Here is a 26,302-nt window from a genome sequence, read left to right on the forward strand (position 1 = left end):
ACTCTACAAGATATAGTTATATTGGTAGTTGCCCTTTATGTATTATGTTTGTTTATTTATGCTTGTATTGCTATTTCTATTTTATTTGAATAAATGCTAAGTGTTGCAAGTTGCTGAATTTGCCACCATTTCTTAAAAGTGTTATTTTTGCTCTTTATTGTGAACATTAAAGCAAAATGATGGAACATACAGTGAGAAGTGGAAAGCAAGAAATAAGTACTTTACTTATATAATTTCCATTCTTTAAATATCTTTATATTGGGAATCCTTTTCTCCTAAGGTTCTATGACAGTATCATCTTCAGAATCTATAAAGACTTAACTTTTCCAGCATAAAAGCAGTAACATATACCCTACAGGATTAAAAAAACTTTTGCTTTTGAATTCAAGTACAATAAATTTAGTCTTATCTAAGGAAAAGATCAATTGATTTTGTTAAAGTAGTTGTCAGGCATATTAATATTACCTTCCCTTAGAAATGCCTAGAATTACATATCTTTTTTTTAATTGTAAAATAAGTATAAATTCATTTAAAGATTATGTTTAGTTAAGATTGTTTTTATTGGAAGCCTTTTCATTGTTCATTAATTTCACATGTCCTTTTAGACATATTTACTTTTCATATTTTTATTATGTGGGATATATAATTTTAAATATTAAATATATAATATTTAAGTTAATGTACTAAAATGAAATTGATTTTTAAATATTACCCATTTTTAAAAATTATTTATTTTGGTTACTTTTCTAAAGGTAACTCATAATCAGGAAAATGTGTTTGATCTACAATGGATGGAAGTGACTGATATGTCTCAGGAGGAAGTAGAACCACTCTTGAAAAACATGGTATTGCATCTAAAAAGACTTATAGATGAGAGAGACGAACATTCAGAGGTTTGTAAATTCTTTCAGTATATTTGCTTTCTAAGAAAGAAGCTTCAGAGATTTTCCAGAATTGATACTCTGTTTATTAGGGACAGGTAATAAAGGCAACACAGGAAACAGAAAGAATGCCTAAGAGCCCCACATTGCTAGTAAACAGGTTGCAATTAGGTTTCTTTTCTCATTCCTTTTAAATTATTCTGATTTTGTTCTTCTGTATTTTTAAACTCATCTCCATAGTTCTGGCAACAGAACAGAAGTACAAAACTAAAAATATCTTTGATGTAAGTGAAAAAATCACTGCCTTGGAGTATAAGGATTTGCTTAAGGCTAATTTTGTAGTTTTATTGCACATTTTGAGATTGGAGAAATAAGTGTTAATAAAAGGAGAATAACAGGTGTTCTGAATAAAATGTCCCACGAAGGTCTCAAATTTTTCTAGTCAGTGTAATGAGGTGTGATTTTAAAAAAGAGAATTATTATAAGCTCCTTTAAGAGAGTACTTTGCTTTTTAAAAAGAGTGAAATTGCACCAGATTTTTTTGCCTGTACTCTCTGAAAGCAGCTTGTAATTTTTAGAGGAGTCTAGACATTAGTGCATTTGGTGGTGAGTAATATTTTCTTAATAGCAGACCAAGTACTCCATCATTCAGGAGAATGTAAGCTTTGATTTGTTAATCATTTACATGAGAGAGTCAGATTTGAGCTATTTATAGAGAATTTGATTACTCTTGGGACTATTAAAAGACTACTTAGAAGAAATTTCTAAAGTTTTTTTTTTTTTTTTTGGAACAAAAAACTTTCGTGTCACTAGAAACTATTCATTTCTGATGGGAATTTTCAGTTTTTATTCAGGCATTAAAAGAGAAGAAAATATAGGAAATAAAGTGTTTTAGAGCAATAACTAAATTTTTAAAAAATCTAAGAACAAAGGAAGAGCTCAGTGAATTTCTAGTATATATCCAACATATCCCAATATTTCAGTCACTTCACTTTCAATCTGAGTTTTGAACTGTATGCTGTATCTTTTTACATTAGTGTCTTTTTATTGTTATATCTATTTCCTATAACATTTCTCTGTTTACATTTCAAGATATTAAAGGTATTTTGATAAAGTGTCCTCCAGCTTCTGAGGAATTGCTTCTAAAAATCTATGCTTTGGTTTCATTTGACTGATGGTTATGCATAAATTTTTTATCTCACTTACCTGAAGTGATTAATATGGAGTGAAGGAGGACATTATTTTGGAGAAATATGAACAAAATACTTGTCGCTACATGATCTGTGTCAAAACTAAAAAGGAATATGAAATACTGTATAGAGTGGTTGTTTGAAAAACCTTTTAAAATCTATTATCCTACCTGATTAAGCATTTTACTTGAATTTGTTTTTCTAACAAGGGGAAAAAAGTGGTCACACTCTCCTGTCCCAGGTATTTGGAAAACAAGTTTCTAGCTGGTTTAAACCACTTCTCTGGGGGAAACAACTTTCAGTTTGGGTCACCAGTGGACTAATTAGAAAAGATAATTTTTAATGATTGTGAAAAATGTAAATATAATAATTCTGTATCATTCAGTTGGATTGAAACAAGTTCTTAAGATTTTCCTTTTGTATTTTTTCTGCTTTTATCCTCCAAAATATTTTATTAATTACAATTTTTATGTAAAAAGTAAAACAGAAGAAAGTTATACATCACAGTAAATAGCAATGTTTATGGTTGTGGTTTCTAATTTCTCTACAGAATTAACCTGCCATGATGGTGTAAAGAGAATTAGGAGTAAATACCACATTCATATTTTTTGGAATGCTTCAAAGTACAAAAAGCATGGTGCTAATTTTTAAGTGCAGAGAAAGCTTATAATAAAATAGACTTTAAAAGTTATAAGTAAAAATCTGTATATTAAAGGTATTTTTATGGCATAGCACTGTGTAGAAAGAAAAGTGGAGAGAGGAACCATCACATCAGGTGTTACAGGTTGGGCCCATTTCAACTTGCAGGACCTTATCTGCTTTTCTCAAGGGGAGAGTTTCAGTCAGGTTGAAGAAGGCCACAGGTGTCACAGGAGACATAGTGCTCCTTGTCCGTGTTGTGTTTATCCACTAGCACCATGCTGAAGGAATAATATGGGATTTGCAGCAATAGCCTGGGCTGCAGAGCTAGTGCCGGAGGCATAATTTTTGTTCCTGTCCTGCCAGTGAGGGTCCAGAACATGCCTCCCAGTCCCCCATGATGATGTGTTGAAGATCCAGGCCGTGCTGTGCTTGCTATAGCATTCCCAGCTGCAACCAGTAGAGGAAGTTTCTGGCTGTGGATGTGGACCCAATGAGGAGTTTCCTTTTCTCATAAAACTGATCTGGAAGTCGTAGAACTGCTGTTCTGATGCCCTCATTGACATTCATGGATGCACAGGTGGGCTCCTGGCCAGACCAAGCCAGACTGGATCGACAGATTCAGGGAGGGATACCCTGTAGCTTGTGGCCACCGATGCAGGAGGTGGCTCTGTAACTGTTGCTGCTGGGACTGCTCATGGACCTGTTCTCTCGGGCAGTGAGTTTTGTCACAGCATCTGACTCTTTCTTTAACTTGAAATGTACAAATTCCCTTGTTCTCAGCTCTGTCACAGACTGTGTACTATATCTTGTGGTCTCCTTCAGGGAAATTCAAGTCTTAGGGGGAGGCCTTTTAGAATAACATCAGTTAGAATGTTGTTTCCTGTGTCTCTTCATTCAGGCATCTCCCAGGACACTGAGGACTGTCAGCTTATGGGGTTTAGAAATGTATTCTTACTCGGGCACTTGATTCTAGAAAGTTCCAATTAACACAGGCTGGTTGGCTGCTCCGGGCCTTCTTGTCTCTCCCATTTCAGTGTGTATCCAGGCGAGCAATCATACTCTCACTGGAGTTAAAGGAGGCAACTGAAGCACTTAAACCCTCCATTTGCTGGCATGGCAAGGGCAGGACATTGCTTTTCAGTCAGAAATGGGCAGCCACACACTGCCCACAGGGGATGCTCCCCCTTGTTAGAACAGAGAGCCCTTTCTTCTGTTTTGATTGATCTTTTGTCATAATTGTTTCATGTCGATCTGAAAAGTATAATTTGGTAACCCTGTTTTTAATTACTCTTCATTTATTTGTAATGCTGTGGAGCTCAAGAATCTCTTCAGTCCTCTCATTTTACTAAAAACCAAATATTTAGTGTCACTCTTTATGCCAAGCTTTGTGTTGTAAGTTCAACATATACTGTCTTAGTAAGTCTGCGCGATAACCCTATTGTATAGATGAAGATTCTCAAGCTCAGAAAAGTTAGTAACTTGCCCAGTCTAACTCCAACACTTATATTCCTAATCATTATAATACCTTTGCCTAAATCTCTGATTGTGCTGAGTACATCTCTGATTATTTTCCTTAAAGATGGCTTATGTAAGTGGAATCATTAAGTCACCAGAAGTTTTTTTTAGCATTATATCTTTTTTTTAAACATTTTTTTATTGAGTTATTGTCATTTTACAATGTTGTGTCAAATTCCAGTGTAGAGCACAATTTTTCAGTTATACATGAACATACATATTTTCATTGTCACATTTTTTTCCCCTGTGAGCTACCACAAGATCTTGTATATATTTCCCTGTTCTATACAGTACAATCTTGTTTATCTATTCTACATATGCCTGTCAGTATCTACAGATTTTGAACTCCCAGTCTATCCCTTCCCACTCCCCTCCCACTCGGCAATCACAAGTTTGTATGCTGTGTCTATGAGTCTGTTTCTGTTTGTTTGTTTGTTTGTTTATTTATTTATTTATTTATTTATTTATTTATTTATTTATATTCCACATATGAGCGATCTCATGTGGTATTTTTCTTTCTCTTTCTGGCTTACTTCTCTTAGAATGACATTCTCCAGGGACATCCATGTTGCTGCAAATGGCATTATGTTGTCGTTTTTATGGCTGAATAGTATTCCATTGTATAAATATACCACATCTTCTTTATCCAGTATTATTATATCTTTATGTGTTTATTCTTCAATGTATGTTAATAAATACATGCTTTTAGCAAGATCTTTTGCTAGAGTGCTTGAGAGCAAAAAACTGACAGACTTTCGGAAAAGAACCAAAGATTGTTATAATCTAATAGGGTTAAAATAACTTCATTTTAATAAACTAACCATAATCAAATTTTTAAAGTGACAAGTACCAAAAGAGAGACATATATCTAAATACTATAGGAATTTAAAGAAGGAAGATATTACTTACAATTGTTAGTGGAATGTCTAGGATTGGAAGGATCAGAGAAGGCTTAAGAAATTAAAGTTATGCTTAATACCATTTCCTGTCAGATTTTTTTGAAAATGTTTGGAGTTCTTGAGCTGAAGTAACTACCACTATTAAAGTCAAAATGTCTACATAATCTTTAGTGTACCACTGGATACTCTTTAATTCTTAATTCCAGGTTTCTTTCCTTCCTTTCTTTAAAGAATATTTTGCAGCCTTTAGTTCTTTTGTGCTCTATTTTGGGCATCTTGAAGCTCTTGATATTTTAATTTCTACATCAGATAAATCCAAATATAAGATGTATCTTTAGTACTTCTCTTCAGTTTTCCATTTTGTGAATCATTCAGTTAAATATTTTGAGTAGCTCTTTTTGTGTTCACTACTATGGTGGATAAGTTCAGGGATACAAAAGAGGCATGAAAAGATTGTGTTTGTTTTTTTTAAGAAAACACATTGTAAGTGAAAAACATAAGGTAGCATATAATTAAGTTCTAGTTTGTGCATGAAACAAATATTTAGTAAATTCTGTCTGCAGGTACTATTGTTAAAGTCAGGAGATGTTGGAAAGCAAGTTTAAAGATAATTGAGACAGTAAGAAAATACACAAGTAAAAGTTGACTCCATGAAGTTTGGACTTGGACTACTATGGAGATTAGTAACACTATTCACAGAGACAGGGAAGTTGGGCTGGACATACTGGGAAGGTGGATAAGACGAAGTAATATCAGTGAGCAAAGTACCCTTCAAAAAGTAGCACTGGAAGAGAAATAGAAGGGTAGTAAGAGGAAAATGTGATTTTTCCCCCCCTACATACAAGAAACTTGTATGTCTCTGAAGAACAAGGAGAAAAAGCCAATAGGAAGAGAGAAACTGAAAATGTTGTAGAAGTAAGGAATGTGTGTTGGAAACAAGAAATGCATAAAAATGGAAGGGTTTATTGCAGGTGGTTTTGTTTCTTTGACAAGTTGTAGGAGAAGTCATTTGTTGGAAGTGATAGCAATTTGAATTTGAGGGCTTATCTAGAGAGAAGGGAATATATTTACAACAGCCATTGTGGGAAAATTTTGCCAGGAAATCATCAAGATTTTCAATAAAAGGACTGATGGGCATTGCAAAGAGCAAAACTGAAAATGGATGGCAAGATCCGTAGTAGGGCTGTGTTTTGTTTTGTTTTGTTTTTTAGAGTTCTTTATCACCTTGGAGCAGGAATTTAAAAAACTGATGGTAGGTAAGGAAAATGACATAATGTTTGAGTCAAACTTGATTTTGAATTCTTATTATACCTACCATTAAATGTGTGACTTTGGTTAAGCTATTTAATCTATATGCAACTGAAGTTTCCTTATGTCTAAAATAGATGTAATGCCTCTATTGCCAGTTAAGTATTGGATGAGGTCTTGGAAAATCTTCTAGCCAGGAGTTCTATAAACATTAGTTCCCTTTTCTTTTCTTTTTTTTTTTTTCCTTAAGAGTGAGCCATAGTCAAAGAATGGCATGGTAGTGTTAAATTAGAAAGTAAGGATGACATTTAATGGCCTAATTGTAGTTCCAGACTGAGTAGGAATTCTAGAATAGCCAAGAAAAAAAGGGGAGTTGAGTGATTAAAGGTTCAGGAATAGGAATGGTGACATGAACATAATGCTGCAGTAAAGGAGGCATGCCACAAGAGAGGAATGGTTCCTTCACTGGAGAAACCTGTCTGTATTGAGTAGGGAGTGGATGTGGGGTTAGAGAGAGAAAAGGAACTGGGAAGTCATGTTCTGTGGTTTATCAGGAGGCATACTGGAATCTGTGAAAGCAGTAGTTGAACAGACCTTGATTCAGGTACTGAAATGTATTCTAAGGATAAAGAAATGAATTCTGATGGATGGTTTAAAAAATAAAAGAAGAGGAAAATTAATGATTCATTGAGGTGGTTATAAGACTTAGTGATGAGAAACAAAGTGAGCATGATGATTTCATGGTCTCAAGGTGGTAAGTAACCCCACCCATTCTTTCTGGAGTAGAAGCACAGACAAAATTGCTACCAAGGAGAATTTCTGATTGCCTGGAAAGTTTGAAAGAAAGGCTGAGAGACTGGTTCAGAATAAGAGAATTTTCCAATAAAAGGAATATTAGGGGAATAGAGGAATATTATTAAGTGAGTTACATGTAGATTAAATAGCCCTTAAAGTTCAGATTTAGGATAAGTAGAAGATTTGTATCCCAAGGAGTGTCTCTAGAGTAACGAATAAAGGAAGCGTTGAGATGGGAAGCAGATTAGAACTAGATTTGTAAGAAAGAGCATAGGATGTGGAGTCAAGAGACTGGTCTGTAACCTTGGTGTTGCTACAAGCTAGTTGTGAGATCATAGACAAATCAGTCTCTGTGCCTCAGTTACCTTACCTATAGAATTAAGAGACTGAACTAAACCTCTGATGTTCTTTTAGGTCCCTCTGAGGTTTCTATTTACAATTCTAGAGAATTGTCCAGTTCTGCGTCAATGGCAAGACTGTATTTCTCCACCATCGAGTACAGTAACCAGTGGCTATGTGTGACTGTTGTGCTGTTGAAATGTGACTTATGTGACTAAGGAACTGTATTTTTAACTTTAAAAATTTTTAATTAGCCACTTATGCTACTGGCTACTATGTTGAACAGCACAATTATAGACATATCACTCTTGAGATAGTTTCTCTACTCGGTCAACAAGTCTTTGGTACTTTTCCATCAGTTGCTATCTCTTCTACTTATTTTACCACAATTTGCTTCTTTTGTTAAAAAACTAAGAAGAAGGAAAGGTATTAAGTCTTTTTCTCATATTGTCTACTGAATAGATTATCCATGTACTGGAACTTTAAGAAATAACAGCTAAATATGACAGATATTTTAATCAGTGAATTATTTTTGATATTGTAGTACAATACTGAGACTTAGTGACTAGTGTTGATGTGTTTAGTTCTCTGATATGTAAAATACTAAAAGTGATTCTTTGTTTCTTTATTTCCTTAGACTATTATAGAACTCTCTGAAGAACGGGATGGTCTTCATTTCCTACCCCATGCCTCTTCATCTGCGCAGTCACCTTGTGGTTCTCCAGGCATGAAGCGAACAGAAAGTCGACAGCATCTGTCAGTGGAACTGGCAGATGCTAAGGCGAAGATAAGAAGGCTGAGACAGGAATTGTAAGTTGCTGATTTTCAAGGCTTACTGAATTTATGTGGTTGCAGAGGTGACCTAAACAATGTTCTTAGGTTTGTACACTGTAGATCAGTGGTTCCCAATTGCTCAGCTGTATCGAAGTTTTCACTAGTATTTGTCAAAATGAGAAAAATAAGGAGACTAGCATAAGGTTTTCCTAATGCTAAGTCTTATCAATTTAAAGGGTGCCCTTTATTCTGTATTTATGTGCTTCCTATTTTTCTAGTGTTAAAATGGCCTTTTATTCCTTGGCAAATAAAAATCTCATTAATTTTTTAATTTTCACATTCCTTGAAATCTAAAATACTGGCAACTGCTGATACAGATCAATACATTAAGCTCTTTTAAAATTAATGTTAGAAAAACCTGAATTGTTGACATAGATTATTACAAAAAAATAATTTTGTGTATCTTCTGCATTGAGTAATTGAAATGCCTGAGTCATGTGCTTAGAAATGGTAAATATTCAGATTGGTTAGTGCTGATGAAATTATATTTATTTAAGTTTGAAAGATCATTACTAGAAAGTCAGTATAAATCTCACATAGGCATTTCCTGGTAAATCACACATAAAGAAATGACCAGTCTCTGCTGGAGATTTTTTTATTTTGCACTTTTAAAAGAACAAAGAAGTTGTGTTTTAGGCTTTTTTCTTTTCCTTTTTTTTTTTTTTTTTTGGTTTGTTTTCCTGGGAATTTGGGTTTCAGAATGTAGATTTTAAACTTAAAGCCACAATACAGCAATTAAGTTTATTTACTGATTATTTAAAGCAGTTACTTTAAGGAAGGGGTTGAATGTGCAAGGTAGAAAAAAATGTACAGTCTATAGGAAAATCTGAAAACAAAAAAACAGCTTTCATTGTGGATGTCTGCATTATTATGTATCTATTGGTGGGAACACGCCCAGGATATTCTATAAACAGCTGCACCACGAAAATTAGGGGAGAGATTGCTGTTATTAGTTTGACTGGCAGTTAATGGATAGCCTAAACAGTGAACACTAGTTCGTTCCATGTAATTTAGCATAATCTTCCCCAGTCTTTAGATAAAGCATGTAATTAGAACTGTAGTGATGGCTGTGAATTCATTTAACATTTTGCACTATATTAGAATTTGATTTTTAAGTAAAATTACGTGGCCATAGAGTGTTATTAAAATTCTAAACAATTTAGAGAGATTGGTAAAATTTGGTCTCATGTGCTGATTGGAAAATGTAAATGAATATTTTTAATGAATAAAGTAAATATGCCAGATATAGCAAGTATTCTCAGTAACTAGCATTTCATCAGATGCTCTGTAATATCTTTGCTGTCCTTTGAAAATATGTTCCTTCATGCATTTTTTCTATTAACATTTGTTTTAAGTGTTTTTGTTGGGACAAATATTTACTAAAGTGATTAAGTATGGACTCACGGTGGATAAAAATAGTTCAGGTTGTCTTATACCTAATGGAAATAAATAATTTTCATAAGAACATGCAAATTACCTAATAGCATACTTACTTGTGGGTAGTGCATTATAATATAATTGCTTTTGATTTTTTTTCTGTCTTTTTTTTTAACATTTTTTATTGATTTATAATCATTTTACAATGTTGTGTCAAATTCCAGTGTTCAGCTAATTGCTTTTGATTTATTAACTTACAGGGTAAAAGTATAATTTACAATTTGGGTGGAAGATGTAATTCCTTATAAATTTTACTTTTATGCAGTAATTAACGCTATTGAAGACTTCCTTTAATAATTCTTTCTCCATGGATGCCATGCTTTCAAAGAATTTTTCCTCTCATACAAATTATTCTTTTAGAAAAACAGCTTTATTGAGATATAATTCATATATTGGAAAATTCATTCTTTTAAAGTATATAATTCAGTGATTCTTAGTATATTCCTAGAGTTTTGCAACTATCCCATGCTCTCTAATTCGAAGACATTTTCACCACCTCAGAAGGAAACTCCATGTCCATTAACAGTCAGTCTTATCCTCCTTTGCCCTTTGCTTCCTGAAACCACTAATACACTTTCTGTTTCCATGGATTTGACTATTTTGAACATTTCATATAAAGGAATCATACATTACGTAGCCTTTTGTGACTGGCTTCTTTCACTTAGTATATTGTTGTCAAGGTTCATCCACATTGTAGCATATGTCATTACTTTATTTTTATGGTTCAATAATGTTCTTTTATGGGTATACCACAATTTGGTTGTCCATTTATGAGTTGATGGACATTTGGATTGTGTCTACTTCTTGGCTATTATGAATAATGCTCTTACAAACATTTATGTGTACATTTTTGTGAGGACGTATGTTTTCATTTCTCTTGAGTATATACAGAGGAGTGGAAATGCTGGGTCATGTGGTAGTTTTATGTTTATCCTTTTGAAGAACTGTCAAATTATTTGACTGCACCATTTTACATTCCCACCAGCAATGTATGAGGGCTCCAGTTTCTCTGTATCCTCACCAATATCTGTTATTATATACCTTTTTGATTATAGCCAACATAGCAGGTGTGAAGTGTTATTTCATTGTGATTTTGACTTGCATTTCCCTAATGACTATTAATGTTGAGCATCTTTGCACTGCTATTGGCCATTTGTATATCTTCTTTGGAGAAATGTTTATTCAGATCCTTTGCCCATTTTTAAATTGAGTTGTGAGATAAACTTTTAAATAAATGAGTGAAAGAACATGAAACTAGAGGTATATTAGAAGTCTATATAGCCTCAAATGAGTTTAGGTCATTTTTAACTTGGGAGAGAAAAGGGAGTGGTGTCAGGAAGATTTCATAGCGATAGTAACATTTTACCTGATGTTAGGCATTAACTAGGTTGAAAGGCTCAAATGGGTATTATAAGCAGAAGAAACTGCAACAATAAGATATAAAGAGGGACATGGCACGAAATGAAGTTGAAAATGATGGAGTTGATAAGTAGAATGTAATGTATGCAGTACTCAGGTTTGGACAGTAAACAGTGGGGACCAATTAAGATTTTTTGCATAAGAGAGTATAGCACAATCAGATTTATGTTTTAATAAAGAGATACTAGCCTTGTAGCTGACTCACAGTGAATATTCAAATTGGAAGAATAAATTCTGGTGATAGTATGAAGGTAGATTAAAGGACAGTCCAGTCAAGAAGTGATGTGGGCCTGATCTAAGGTTTTAACAATGAGGTTGGAGAGGAGTTAAGGGAGAAGGCAGGGTCTTGGATATAATTCCTAGTTTCCTATAAGCAGTGTCCGTTTTTTTAAAATTTTCTCTTTGTTTGGTTTCTTTTGGAGGGGGGGGTAATTATGTTCACTTATTTATTTTTTAGAGGAGGTACCAGGGATTGAACCCAGAACCTTGTGCATGCTAAGGATGCGCTCTACCACTTGAGCTATACCCTCCTCCCAAAAACTGAATTATAAGCATTCTTTTTTTTAAATTACTTTGTGTATTTATTTATTTTATTCTTTTTTTCTGGCAGGGAGGTTATTAGGTTTATTTATTTTATTGGATGTACTGGTGATTGAACCCAGGACCTTGTGCATCCTAGGCACACATTCTAGCACTGAGCTATACCCTCCACCTAGCAGTGTCCATTTGGATGGTGATGCCATTCATTGAGACAGGGAACATGAGAGAGGAATAATATTAAGGTAAAAGACAAGTTTAGTTTTTGACATATTTTAGTTTGAGGTGCCATTATCTCTATGGAGATAATCAGTTAGATGATTGGCTGTCTGGTCCACAATGCAGAATAGAGATTTAGGATCATTAGCATACTCACTCAGAATAATATGCAGATGTAAATAGTAGTGGAAACCTTTGGAGTGGGTGAGACTGCCTAGGAAGAACATGAAGAATGAGAAAGATGTAATTTGAACACAAACATTAAAGAATGTGTTTTAGTGGTTAAGGGAAGACTTCACCATTTATTACCCATGTTACTCAGTTTCTTCATACAAAAAATGAGACTTCTAGTAATATGTACTCTAGAGAGATATGGCATATGATCCAGTGCATGAACTTTAGAGGCATTCTGCCTGTGAATCCTGGCTCAACACTTCCTAACTGACTGTGGCCAAGTTACTTAAGCTCTCTAAGGCTGCTTAGCTTCTAGCCTAAGTAAGAATAATAATTGTGTCAACTGTAGGGTTGTTATATGAGGTAAATATGTAAGTAAATAGTGTGTAGTACATAAACGCTCAATAAATGTAAGCTGCTGTCACTGGCTACTACTTCTTGAGATAGCTCTCGTGAGGATGTTTGGCAAAGTGTGAAGTGCTTAGCAAAAGTGCCTGGCACAGGTAATGAGAACTTGATCATTGTTAGCTGAAAGACAGAGACAAAACATGAAGTCAGCAGAAGAGTCAGAGAAGTACTATATAGAGAAGTAGAAAAACCTAAGTGTGTGGAGTCATATAAGCCGAAGAAGAGAGAATGTTAAGAAGAAGAATGGCATGAACTGTGTTAAATTCCTCAAAGATCTGAAAATAACCCAGCAGTATGAAGGCAATTGACTCTGAAAAACAGTGTCAGTGGAGACGTATGAATGGAAGCCTCATTGCTGTAGATAGAATGGTCAAATGGGTGCAAAAAGGAATTATTTTATTAGTAGGTCTTGAACTCCTGGATAACTCTTTTAGAAATTCCAGTGTTTAAATTCATGCTTCGCATACTTCAAAGTGAATTTCAGATGGACTAAAGAGCTAAATGTAAAAAACAAAATAATGATGAAAGAACCCAAAAGAAATATAGATGAGTCTTCCCTAGTTGGGGAGGAGCTTTGCACAGAAATGATTGCTCTCCTTATATAAAAAATGTTAAATATGTAGACATCCAGAAAAAAAATAAAATTAGAAGTATTAGAATATTTCTCATAAAGTTGAACATAGAATTTATATGACCTAACAGTTCCACTCATAGGTATATCCCACCAAAATTGAACACAAGAACTCAAACAGATACTGGTATGCCAGTGTTCATTGCAGCATTATTCCTAGTAGCCAAAAGATGGAAACAACTCAAATGTTCATGAACAGATGGACAACTAAACAAAATGTGCTGTAGGCAAACAATGGAATATTATTCAGCCATAAAAAGATGAAATTCTCATACCTGCTTCAACGTGGATGAGCCATGGAAACAATTTGCCAAGTGACATAAGCCAGATATGAAGGACAAATATTGTATGATTCTACTTAAATGAAATATCTTTAATAGGCAAATTCAGAAATTGAAAGTAGATTGGAGAGTTCTTGCTTAATGAGTGCAGAATTTCTGTTTGAGGTGATGAAAAAGTTTTGGGAGTAGGTAGTAGTGATAGTTTAACAACACTTTAAATGCAATTAATGTCACTGAACTGTACACTTAAAGTGGTTAAAATTGCAATTTTATGTTGTGTATATTACCACAATAAAAATAGGGGGTTTTTTTTGCTATTTTTAGAATTTATTTTATTATTGGATGTTTAGCATCCAAATTCCAGAAACTAACTTTTTTGTTAAAGTTTAAAAAAATTTTTTTGGAACTACAGTCAGTTACAGTCTATAAAGAAATAATTGTACAAATATCTTAAAATCACAAAAAGTAATAGCTTTTCTTTTTTCTTTTAAAATTTTTTATTGAAGTATAGTTGCTATACAGTATTATAAGTTATAGGTGTACAGTATAGTGATTCACAATTTTTAAAGGTTATATTCCATTTATAGTTATTATGAAATATTGGCTTTATTCCCCATGTTTTATAATATATCCTTCTGGCTTATTTCATACTTAATAGTGTGTACCTCTTACTCTCCTCCTTCTATATTGCCCCTCCCCCATTCCCTCTTCCTGCTGGTAACCACTAGTTTGTGAGTCTGCTTTTTTCTTTTTTGTTACATTCACTAGTTTGTTGTATTTTTTTTAATTGAAGTATAGTCAGTTTACAATGTGGTGTCAATTTTTGGTGTACAGCATAATGCTTCAGTCATACATATACATACATATATTCGTTTTCATATTCTTTATCATTAGAGGTTACTGTAGGATATTGAATATAGTTCCCTGTGCTTGTTTATACTATATATATGTGTGTGTGTGTGTGTGTGTGTGTATATATATATATGTGTGTGTGTGTGTGTGTATATATACATATATATGTATGTGTGTGTGTGTATATATATATACACACCATATCTTTATCTATTATCTGTTGATGGACGCTTAGGTTGCTTCCATATCTTGGCCATTGTAAATTATGGTGTTGTGAACTTTGGGGTGTGTGTATCTTTTTGAATTAGTATTTTTGTGTTTTTCAGATGTATACCCGGAAATGGAATTGTTAGGTCATATAGTAGTTCTATTTTTAGTTTTTTGAAGAACCTCCATACTGTTTGCCACGGTGGCTGCACCAATTTACATTCCCTCCAACAGCATACATCTCTTTAATTCACATCCTTGCCAACATTTGTTACTTGTGTTCTTTTTGATGATAGTCATTCTGATAGGTGTGAGGTAATATCTCATTGTGGTTTTAATTTGCATTTCCTTGATGATTAGTGATGTTGAACATCTTTTAGGTTCACATCTAGTGATGATGTAAGCGGGTATGAGATGTTACAAACAGATTGCTTTAAACAATGAACATTTATCTTTTATTATTAAAGAATGGAAGATGGAAAAGTAGATAGTGAGTGGAGACTTGCTTTGAGGAGTTTGGCTCTGAAAAGGAGATAGAAAGTGGGAGTTAGTAGTAAAATAGTATAAAAAGAAAAAAGTGTGTATAGGAGAAATACAAAGATGTCTAGACTACAGGGACAAAACCAATAGAGAGATAAAGATTTTAGATATCTGTGTGGCAATTTATCATTTCCTTTAGGTCCTTGTAAATGTTGAAAATAGTTTGGAGACCATTATAAGTCTCAGACCCAGACAGTATTATTGCCTTGCATAAAAACCCTTCCAGCTATAGTCTTTGACTATGCAGAAAGGTAGAAAGGGAGAGAGAGAGAGAGAAGAGAGTGGGAATTGGGGGATGGCAGGAAAGATGAAGAGAAACTGCCTTATGACTAGGAGGATGTTAGTCATTGAAGGTTATTAGCCTTTAGAGAACTTTAGAGTCTGTTGACATTCAGTCATATAAATTCCTAATACCAGTTTCTTTGTCTATTTCCCTCAGTTGGGGTTATGGCTAACACTGTGTTAAACTAGGTATTTAGTCATGATAATACATTTGTATTAATGCAGATGATGATCATAGTTTTTGAAAGCACTCAGTTTATTATTTAATAAATATTTTTTGCTTTTAAGGGAGGAAAAGACTGAACAGTTGTTGGACTGTAAACAAGAACTTGAGCAAATGGAAATAGAATTAAAAAGGCTGCAACAAGAGGTTTGTACCTGGAACTTTCATTATAAAGGATCACTAAGTAATTTGAAATTGATTTTTTCTCTTTATAACATTTACTTTCCTGCTTTATAAGTTTACTGAGTCTTAATGAGATCCAATGACTTTTTCAGTATTCCTGTCTTCAAAAATGCCAGAGCCAAAACTGGACAATTAGGATCTTTATAGAGTTTTCCTTTTTCTCTGTGAGTGCTACTCAGACTTTGCTAAGATCCCAAGGAGCCTCTTAGGACTGGGGCAGTTCCAAGTTTCTCTTTTTTATGTATTGGTTTTTGTGGGTTTGGAAGCTGGAATACCTCTGTTGCTGAACTGTGCTGTTTATGTGTATCTTTCTGGGTCTTTACTCTCTGATGGTGCTTTATACTAATTTATATATTTATGTTAATTTATATTAATTTTTCACTCATTAAATATGATAAACAAATTTTACTTTTTAAAACATTTTTATTTTACTACAGCTTAGTGTTTTTTCATCTTGAACCAAGATTGTTTAAGAATTCACTTCTTTTAATTTTACTCTCTAATATTTCATTTTCAATTGGAGGTATTACAAGAGGTCTTCTTAACCCATAAATGGTAAGGACTGGGGCAAGGCTGGACAATTCTTCTTTCTCCTTACTTCCTCTAACCTGCCATTTTAAATTCAGGTAACACTTCACTTGTGGGATCATAAACTGGGACCTTTCTAGATACATGAGACTGGGAATCATAATTTTTAGTTCTAGATATGCTGTGACTGCTATCCCACTTCTTGGTAGCAGAGTTTTTTGTATGTGTGTTTTATCTAAAATAGTGATTCTCAGTCTTTTTGGTCTCAAGACCCTTTTCTGCTCTTAAAAATTAATGAGAATTGTTGAATGTGGATTCTCTTTACTGGAATTTACTATATTTGAAATAAAGACTAAGAATTTTAAAAATACTAATTCATTTAAAATACTTAACCCATTACATGTTAACATAAAAGTTATATAGGAACTAAATAACCATTATTTTCCGAAGCAAAAAAAATTAGAAGGGTAGTCTTTTACTTTTTTGCAAATCTCTTTATTTAATGCCTAGCTTAATTGAAGACTACCAGATTTTCATATCTGCTTCTGCATTCAGTCTATTAAGATATCACATGCCATGTATGTAGCCTCTGGAAAACTCCACTACTCCCTCAGGAGAGAATGGGAGTGAAAAAAGCAAGTAGTGTCCTACTATTATTATGAAAATAGTTTTGACCTCATCAATTCCCTGGAAGGGTTTCAGGGACCCACAGATGTCCCTGGATCGTACTTTGATAACTGCTGTTTTAAAGGATTACAAGTGGGCTTTTTAAAGACTGAATTTTAGTATTTATCTCAAATGGCATTAAGATATGCACTAATCATATGCAACTAATCATTCACTTGGAAGTATTTAAAAACCTCAGCTAGATTTTGGTAACATATCTGGATAGAAACATTATTTCTCTAAAGTAACTAATGATCAACTTTTGTAATAGTTTGCCTCTTCAGTGTTTTTACTATCTTGTACCTGTATTATTATCCTGTATTACAGTTAAGTTTTCACCTTAAAATAATTGCAAATGGTTATGTTAAGGAGGGATTACTTATTTTAAATATCCTGAATATTTTTATATTCCTAATAGAGAACATTATATAAAATTTTGTGTATAAGTTTGTATATTTGTATAGAAACATGTATTTTGAAAATACTTCTTATTCTTGGTTTAAAAAAGCTTTATATCCCCATTTTTAAAAAACAACTTAAGGTGTGATTTATATACCATGAAATTCACACTTTTAAAGTACACAAGTCATTGATTTTTTTTAGTAAATTCGTCATATTGTACAACCCAAGGATTATCCATTTGAATTTAGAAAATAATATTTAAAATTCCAATGTGTATTTATATTTAGAACATGAATTTGCTTTCGGATGCTCGTTCTGCAAGAATGTACCGAGATGAATTAGATGCACTTCGGGAAAAGGCAATCAGAGTTGATAAGCTTGAAAGTGAAGTCAGCAGATATAAAGAGAGGCTACATGATATTGAATTTTATAAGGCAAGAGTTGAGGTATGTTGCATAATTTATACTATTCATAGTTTTTTCTTTAATAGTGTTACGAGTTTTCAAAGTGTATTAAAAATTCACTTAATAAATATAAAGAACTCTTGAAACGTTGAGCAAACTGTAAATACCATCAAGTGTTTATTTTATGCTAGATCAGCATATTGTTTAGACCTGTTAATAGGAATTTTTGGACATAATTAATTTTGTTGAATTCTTTGGAATTCTTCTTTCATTCCTTTATTTAGCATTGCAGATAGGGAAGACTTTTGAAGTCCTTCCCCCATTGTCCAAATAAACTATATCTCTAATAATGTCAAACTTGTTCTTAGAAATAACTGCAAAACATATTTCTGATTGCTGCTCAAGTCCGAATACTAAATTAGGATCAATGAAGGCAAAATCTTTCTTTCTTTGTATACATATGAACAAATTAGAAAAAAAGCAATTTTTCATACTTAATGGTTGCAGTTCAGTGTTATATGAAGTTGAGTTTGACAGCAAAAATTAGAAAATCTTTGCTTCTTCCATTTTTTTTTTCATTCTCAGTTAATTTCTTCATTGTCTGTAGACAGAAAAGATTTTGGTCAGTTTCAATATGGGGATAAGAAGGAAGGAGTATGCAAAATCAAGAAGTGAATATATTACAAGAGAAAGTTAGAACTTAGCCTGAATGTTTCCAGAAAATAGGCCCAATAGAGTACAAATGTATATTAATTTTTTGTTAATTATTTAAATAAGCATATGCATGACACTATTAATGGATTCTCATGGATGCCACTGTTCTAATATACTTTCTCTTGACTTTATAAACTGCAGCCATATAACTTAGAAATGTAGATTTGTGAACATATTTTCAAAACATATGTTAAGGATTTTAAAATACTGATATAAAATATTTGCTGCTAAAGCATTGGTTTATGATTTATGTGAGTCTTAGTTCAAGTCTTGGTATTTTACTCAAAAACCCCAAACCCTTCACTTTCAAGTAGAAAGAAACCTTTGAATCTATTTCAGTAAATAAATTAAGCCCTGATTCTATGGAGATTGGTGTCTTAAATGTCTGGAAGACTACTTAGTTCCTTCGATCTTTGTGACTAAGGAATTTAAGTGTACCCTGACAACTTCATGTGAAATTATGGCAGTAAGTACTGAGCATTTTGTATGCATAATAACTTAAATTTGGGGGAATAAAATGAAACCAACTGTATTTCTATTACTCAGTACTTTTACTCTTGCATAGAACTGTTGATAAAGACAGCTTATTGTTTTATTTCACAATAAAGAATTTTTATGCTTCAGAGGATTAAAAAACTTAACATATTCATGATAATTAAAGCCTACTTGAAATGTTTATAGGAATTAAAAGAAGATAATCAAGTTTTACTAGAAACAAAAACCATGTTGGAAGACCAATTAGAAGGAACTCGAGCTCGTTCTGATAAATTACATGAATTAGAAAAAGAGAATTTACAGCTGAAGGCTAAACTGCATGATATGGAAATGGTAAGTATTGTAAGGTAGATCATATATATAGCCTCTAAGAAAAAATGCAAGGTGTTATCTGATTTCCCTTTAGTGACAAGAATGGCTAGTATCCTTAAGGCTTTAACAGAGAAGAGATAGCTAAATAAATTAGATTCCTCCCATTTTATATAAATTCAGGAGAAGTAAAAATTTCTGCTTTTGTTACGGAGCGGTATTTATTAATTTTGACTTCAACTTTTCAGAAAACCTAATAAACTATTGTGTAAACATTTCTTTTAAAATACAGAAATACAGCTATTTGCTAAAATTTAGCATTAGGTCAGATCATTTGTTACATCACTAAAACAATATAATAACTATGAGGAGCAGTTTTCAGTGTCCCCAAAGATCATTTTAAAAGGATGTCTGACACCGAATCAGTTTAGTGACCAATAGTAATAATTATAACTGATTATTAACTTTAAACTGTGAAAATTTTAAGGAACTCACAATTTATCATCTTATTACTCAGTTTCTGCTAAATGAAAGTTACAAGTAATAAAATATTACTTGAGATTGTACTGTTTCTTGGCTTTCTTTTCTCTCCCTACTCCCTGGCAATAAAAAAGGAACGTGATATGGATAGAAAAAAGATTGAAGAATTAATGGAAGAAAATATGACTTTGGAAATGGCACAGAAACAAAGTATGGACGAATCATTACATCTTGGCTGGGAGCTGGAACAAATATCCAGAACTAGTGAACTTTCTGAAGGTATTATTAATAGTTTTATTTAAATGGATGAATGAATAAATGAAGTTGTATTTATGCTTACATTTCTGGATATTTTATTGCTGTTCTTTATTTTCCCTGGCTGGAGATGTCTCAGAAGGCCAAACATCTCCCTAGATAGGATTTCACAGAGTAATATGTTAATTTCCACATTCCTGGGTCTGGTCCTTTGCATGTCTTACAAATCAACTTTATGAATGTAGTAACAGATTTAATCAGCTGTTTAGGCACTATTTTATGTTACTATCACAAGAAACTGGGATACCAGTTTATTAGTTTATTTTGAAAAATATAGTCGTCTACTAAACAGAACAAGAAAGTTGTATGATCAGGTCAGCTTGTTATGTTCTTTCTGTATAGGCAAACCTAAATAGAAAGTCAATGTATTAGGAATATTCTTCAGTGAATATGTAGCCCAAAAAAAGTGAGTTAAGGATCTTCACGACTACTTTTATCAATATATGTAATCTCCATTAGGATTATACTTACCAACAACTCCAGCCCAGTTGTACCCTGGAGGTAATGAAAGACCCCAGATCAGTTTTTTACTTTTGGCTCTTTTTCCCTAGTCTCTACATTAGCTTGTCCACTGTATTACAGCTGGGCACATACATACAATGTGTTTTTTTGGGTTGAAGCTTTGAGTTTGCTAGTACTGATATACTTTATTGAAATTATACCCAGGTCACATTTATTTGAATTAGAATGGTTCTCTAATTCCTCAGTTACCCAGTACTAAGATTATTCTACCTATTTTTCTTCCTTCAGAAGATATAAGCACCTACCATGTGTAAAATATTATACCAGGCCCTGAGGATATGGTGGTCAAGTAAACATAAGGTCTGAAAGAGCTTATAGTCTGGTGTTTATGGAATAATTAACTTCTTCAGATGACTCATCGTATTTATTACTGTTAGTCTTTTCCTAATTTTACACTTGAGAACCTAACTCCAAATTCTGGGACCCCATGTAAATTGACTACATAACAAATAAAGATATTCAGTCACTGAACTTGCTGAGCTGTGTTAAAATATTTGTGGGACCTTTTTAATTGTATTCCACATGAGTTGTGTTACAAAGGAAACAATTCAAACTTGAATGTTTTCTACTACTAAAGTAGTTAAAATTACAGTATTAAGAGTTTTCTCATCTGTTAAGTGGAGACAAGGATATTAAGTACTACCTTGTAGGTTGGTTGTGTGGATTGGATTTGTTAATACTTATGAAGCTCCTTAGAATAGTGCCTGGTAAATGGTAAACATTTGAGTGGTTTTTACTATTCTTACCATCATCATCATCATCATCATGTCACAGTTGTTTTGCAGTAGATCTCAGCTGGGATCATAGACCAGAATATTCATTTCGGTGTGGTGTATTTTGAGGGTTGTTTTTTTTTTTTTTTAACTATACAAGGGATTTTCTTTCTAGAAAATTTAAAAAATGTAGAAAAATATAAAGAAGAAATAAAAGTGACTAATAATTTTTGACTCATTTTTACATTTCACAAAATTTGCTTCTAAAATTTTTCTACACATACACAGATATTTTAGGTATCGTCAGATAAATATGTATATACAATTATGTTTCCTTTTTTCAGTTAAGATTATAACTAGACATTTCCCATGTTAAAAATGTGTTGTAAGCATTCTTTTTAATTCTTTGTAATTTGACCTGAAGCTTCTTTATAGCACATAGTATTGAAAATTTTCCTAAGGTATATCATGTCTTGTAGCCTAATCTTATTTGACTGAAATGCTTGACCTCAAATCATGAAATAGAGTTTTACTATAAAAGACTTGGACAGCTAATGGAATTTAAAAAGTCAATGACTATCTAGTATACCAGCTTTTAATAAAAGAGTAGCAATGTACTGACTAGAACAAAAGCATGGAATAAGAATTGAGGCTTTCTTTACTTAAAGTCTAGGGAATATTTTACTCTACCTAATGTTTCAAAGAATGCACGCTTGTGGGGATGTATGTTGTGTGTGTGTATGTGTGTCTTTGCTTTTTATGATGGAGAATTTCAAACATACACAAAAGTAGACAGACCTAGAAACACCCTCCTGTACTTCTGTTTACTTCCCTTTTGTTCAAGTAACCTAAGATTCATTGAGATTAAAGTGGCTTGGGCATTGTCAAGTAGTTAACTTCTCATAACTGAACTGAAATTCTAGTCGCTTCTGTCTAAATTTTGTACATTTTTTTCAATAGAATGCTTATAGATACATTACAAATTTAAGATTTACCTGTATTTTATCTCTCCATTATTTTTTTCATAGTGCCTACCTTGTATAACTTCATAATTTTTTTATAAGGTTAAGGATCAGGTGATGTATTTACACTAAATATTTTAAATAATGAAGAGTAAACATAGGTTTACCAATGATGTATTTTTCTCTGTTATAGCACCACAAAAATCCTTGGGCCATGAGGTGAATGAACTGACATCAAGTAGGTTATTGAAGCTGGAGATGGAAAATCAGAGTTTGACAAAAACTGTAGAGGAGCTTCGGAGTACTATGGATTCTACAGAGGGCAGCACTTCCAAAATCCTGAAAATTGAAAAAGAAAATCAAAGACTAAGTAAAAGGGTAAATAAAAATTAATGTTTAATGTAATGTTAAAAATATATGTAAGAGTATAAAAGAATAGCACTGAGGTAGAACACTTACTTGCTAGTTTTTAATATTATTTTAACTTATGGAAAATTTCAAACATATATAAATGTAAAGTGAATAAACACTTACACTTATTCAACTTCAACAATTATTGACTTATAGTCAGCCTTATTTCTACCTCTGCCTACTCTCCCCACAAACACTAGATGATTTTGAAGTAAACCGTAGACATGGTACTACAGAATATCTCAGTATAAATCTTTAAAAAGTAAGGAATTGAAAAAAAAAGAACAGTGATATTATCACACTTAAAAAATTAATAGTTTTTGGTCAGCATTTCAATTTCTCCAAATCTGTTACGATTTTTTTTTCACATTTTGTTCGATTTTGAATCCAAATAAGAGCAACACATTCGATCAGTTGATGTGTTGAAGAAAACAGTTTGTTTGTCTAATAGTTTTCCCACAATCTAGATTTTGCTTAATGAGTCCTTAGCAGTTCCTTTGTCCTCTGTATGACTTGTTTTATCTGTAGGCTTAATCAGGTTCAAGTTGAGTTTTTAGTAAGAATACTCGTAAGCAGTATATTTCAATCAGGAGGCACATGTCTGGTTGTCTCTCTTTCTGTGATGTTAGTTGTCATGGAAATTCATTTGCTTAGATCCTTTCTTTAATCAGAGTTTAAAAAATCCTGCTATTATATCATCCCTTCTTAATTTGATAGCTAGAGTATTTCTATAGGAAAAACTTTGTTTTAAAAACTATTGGTTTAAAAAAAACAATCACCTTAGTTACTCTGAGAAACAACTCTTAGGGGTAAAGTAGGAGGAATGTTTGATTCTTTACCTTTACTTACCAGTTTCCTAGTAGTGAATTGGTTCTCTCAAATCCTCCTGAGACAATTAATGAGTGAGTTTGTTTGTTTTAGTATCACTATGAACTCATGGGTTTAAAAATATTTGAAGCATTTCAATGCACTGTATTTATTTCTTACTGTCCCAACTCTTTAAGTTGCTTCCTGAATCCTTTTAACATGACCTTAGAACTCCTGGAGAGCTTCTTTGCTTTCTGCCATGACAAAGTGTTCTAGGTTCCTCTTAAACATTTTCTGCCTCAAACCTGGAAACAGCCATTTCTTTAAAATGCCCTTGTTCCTTTTAGTAAGAAATTGTATTTAGAGACCACAACTTAGACATTATGAAATCTGAATTTTAATTAGACCTTGATTGAACATAAATATAAGCATTTTTTATTTTATTTCATTTCACTTTATTGCACTTCACAGATATTGCATTTTTTACAACTTGAAGGTTTGTGGGAACCCTGCTTCAAACAAGTCCATCAGCACCATTTTTCTAACAATATTTGCTTTACTTCGTGTCTCTGTGTCACATTTTGGTAATTCTCACAGTATTTCAAGCTCTTACATTTTTACTTGTTATGGTGATCTGTGGTCAATGATCTTTGATGTTATTATTATAAATTTTTTGGGGTGCCACAGACTACACCCATATAAGACAGTTAACTTAATTGATAAATGGTGTGTGTGTTTTGATGACTCCACCAATTGATGATTCTCCTGTCTCTCTCCTTCTCCTTGAACCTCCCTATTCCCTCAGACACAGCAATATTGACATTAGGCCAGTGAATAACCCTACAATGGCCTCTGTGTGTTCAAGTGAAAAGAAGGGTCACATGTCTCACTTTAAATCAAAACCTAGAAATGATCAAGCTTAGTGAGGAAGGCATGTTGAAAGCTGAGATAAGCTGAAAGCTAGGCCTCTTGTAACCAAATAGTGAGCCAAGATATGAATGCAAAGGAAAAGTTCTTGAAGAGAATTAAAAGTGCTACTCCATTAAATGCATGAGTGATAAGAAAGTGAAACAGCATTATTGCTGATATGGAGAAAGTTTTAGTGGTCTGCATAGAAGACTTCTCAGCCACAATATTTCCTTAAACCAAAGTCTAGTCCAGAGCAAGATGAGGCAGCAAGTGCTAATGTTGAAGCTGTGGCAAGTTATCCAGAAGATCTAGCTACGATAATTAATGAATGGTGCAAAACTAAACAATAGATTTTCAATGTAGATGGAACAGCCTTCTCTTGGAAGAAGATACCATGTAGGACTTTCATAGCTACAGAGGATAAATCTGTACCTAGGTTTGAAGCTCCAAAGAACAGAGTGACTCTCTTCTTAGGAGCTAACACAGCTGGTGACTTGAAGTCGAAACCCATGCTCATTTACCATTCTGAAAATCATAGAGCCCTCAAGAATTATGCTAAATCTACTCTTCTTGTGCCTTACTAATAAAACAACAAAGTCTGGATGACCAAACTAATGAAACAACAAAGCACGGATGACTGAACATCTGTTTACAGCATGGTTAACCGAATATTTTAAGCCCATTGTTGTGACCTATTCCTCAGGAAAAAAAAGATTCCTTTCAAAAATATTTCCACTCATTGACAGTACACCTGGTCACCCAAGAACTCTGGTGGAGATGTATGGTGAGATTAATGTTTTCATGTCCGCTAACACAAGATCCATTCTGCACACCATGGATCAAGGAGTAATTTCAACTTTCAAATCTTGTTCTTTAGGAAATACATTTTTGTAAGGCTTCTAGCTACCATAGATAGTGATTCCTCTGAGGGATCTGGGCAAAGTCAATTGAAAATCTTCTAGAAAGAATTCACCATTTAGATGCAATTAGGAACATTCGTGATTCATGGGAACATGTCAAAATACCAACGTTAACAGGAGTTTGGAAGATGTTGATTCCAACCCTCAGAGGCGACTTGGAGGGGTTCAAGATTCCAGTGGAGTAAAGTAACTGCAGATTTGATGGAAGCAGCCAGAGAATCAGAATTAGAAGTGGAGCCTGAAGATGTGACTGAATTGCTGCAATCTCATGATAAAAAATTAATCAATGAGGAATTTTTTCTTATGGATGAGTGAAAAAGAGGATTTTTGAAATGCACTTTACTCCTGGGGAAGATGATGTGAGGATTGTTGAAATGACTACGAAGGATTTAGAGTATTAAATAAATTTAGTTTGTAAAGCAGCAATCAGGTTTGAGAAGATTGACTATAGTTTTGAAAGAAGTTCTGCTGTAGGTAAAATGCCGTTAAGCAGCATTCCATGCTACATAGAGATTGTTCATGAAAAGAAGAGTCAATTGATGCAGCAAACCTTATTGTTTTATTTTAAGAAATTGCCATAGCCAGCCCAGCCTTCAGCAACCACCACCCTGGTCAGCAAACATCAACACTGAGACAGGACCCTCCACCAGCAAAAAGATTGAGCTGTTGAAAGCTCAGATGAGAGCATTTTTTAGCAATAAAGTATTTTTAATTAGGTGTGCAATTGATGTTTTTAAGTGTAGTGCCATTATTGCGTACTTAATAGACTATAGTGTAATGTAAACATAGCTTTTACATGCACTGGGAAACCCAAAAATTCATGTGACTTGTTTGATTGTGATACTCACTTTATTGCGGTGGTCTGGACCCAGACTTGCATAATATCTCTGAGGTATTCTGTATTCCAATTGTGGGGCAGTTAGTCCAGGTAATTTATTTTTGCATATCTTTCTGCATACATACACATACACACACACACATAAATAGAAATCATATAGAAACATACATG

At 33.3% G+C, this 26,302-nt stretch overlaps 1 protein-coding gene and 1 pseudogene across 9 annotated transcripts in view; one reads left to right on the top strand and one right to left on the bottom strand.

Annotated features, from left to right (window-relative positions):
• The window catches only part of CCDC88A (coiled-coil domain containing 88A), a 105,392-nt gene that overhangs the window by 33,774 nt on the left and 45,316 nt on the right, over positions 1 to 26,302 (top strand). For all 9 annotated transcript variants that reach the window (XM_031467046.2, XM_031467048.2, XM_031467049.2 and 6 more), the window contains 7 exons: positions 753 to 893; positions 8,147 to 8,319; positions 15,619 to 15,700; positions 17,620 to 17,778; positions 19,132 to 19,278; positions 19,869 to 20,013; positions 22,440 to 22,624. In XM_031467046.2, the coding sequence (XP_031322906.1) occupies positions 753 to 893; positions 8,147 to 8,319; positions 15,619 to 15,700; positions 17,620 to 17,778; positions 19,132 to 19,278; positions 19,869 to 20,013; positions 22,440 to 22,624 (1,032 nt within the window). The remainder of the gene's footprint in view (positions 1 to 752; positions 894 to 8,146; positions 8,320 to 15,618; positions 15,701 to 17,619; positions 17,779 to 19,131; positions 19,279 to 19,868; positions 20,014 to 22,439; positions 22,625 to 26,302) is intronic.
• LOC105097256 (sushi repeat-containing protein SRPX-like) lies at positions 2,843 to 5,402 on the bottom strand (annotated as a pseudogene).

Source organism: Camelus dromedarius, chromosome 15 (genome assembly GCF_036321535.1).
Source record: "Camelus dromedarius isolate mCamDro1 chromosome 15, mCamDro1.pat, whole genome shotgun sequence".
Classification (NCBI taxonomy): Eukaryota; Metazoa; Chordata; class Mammalia; order Artiodactyla; family Camelidae; genus Camelus; species Camelus dromedarius.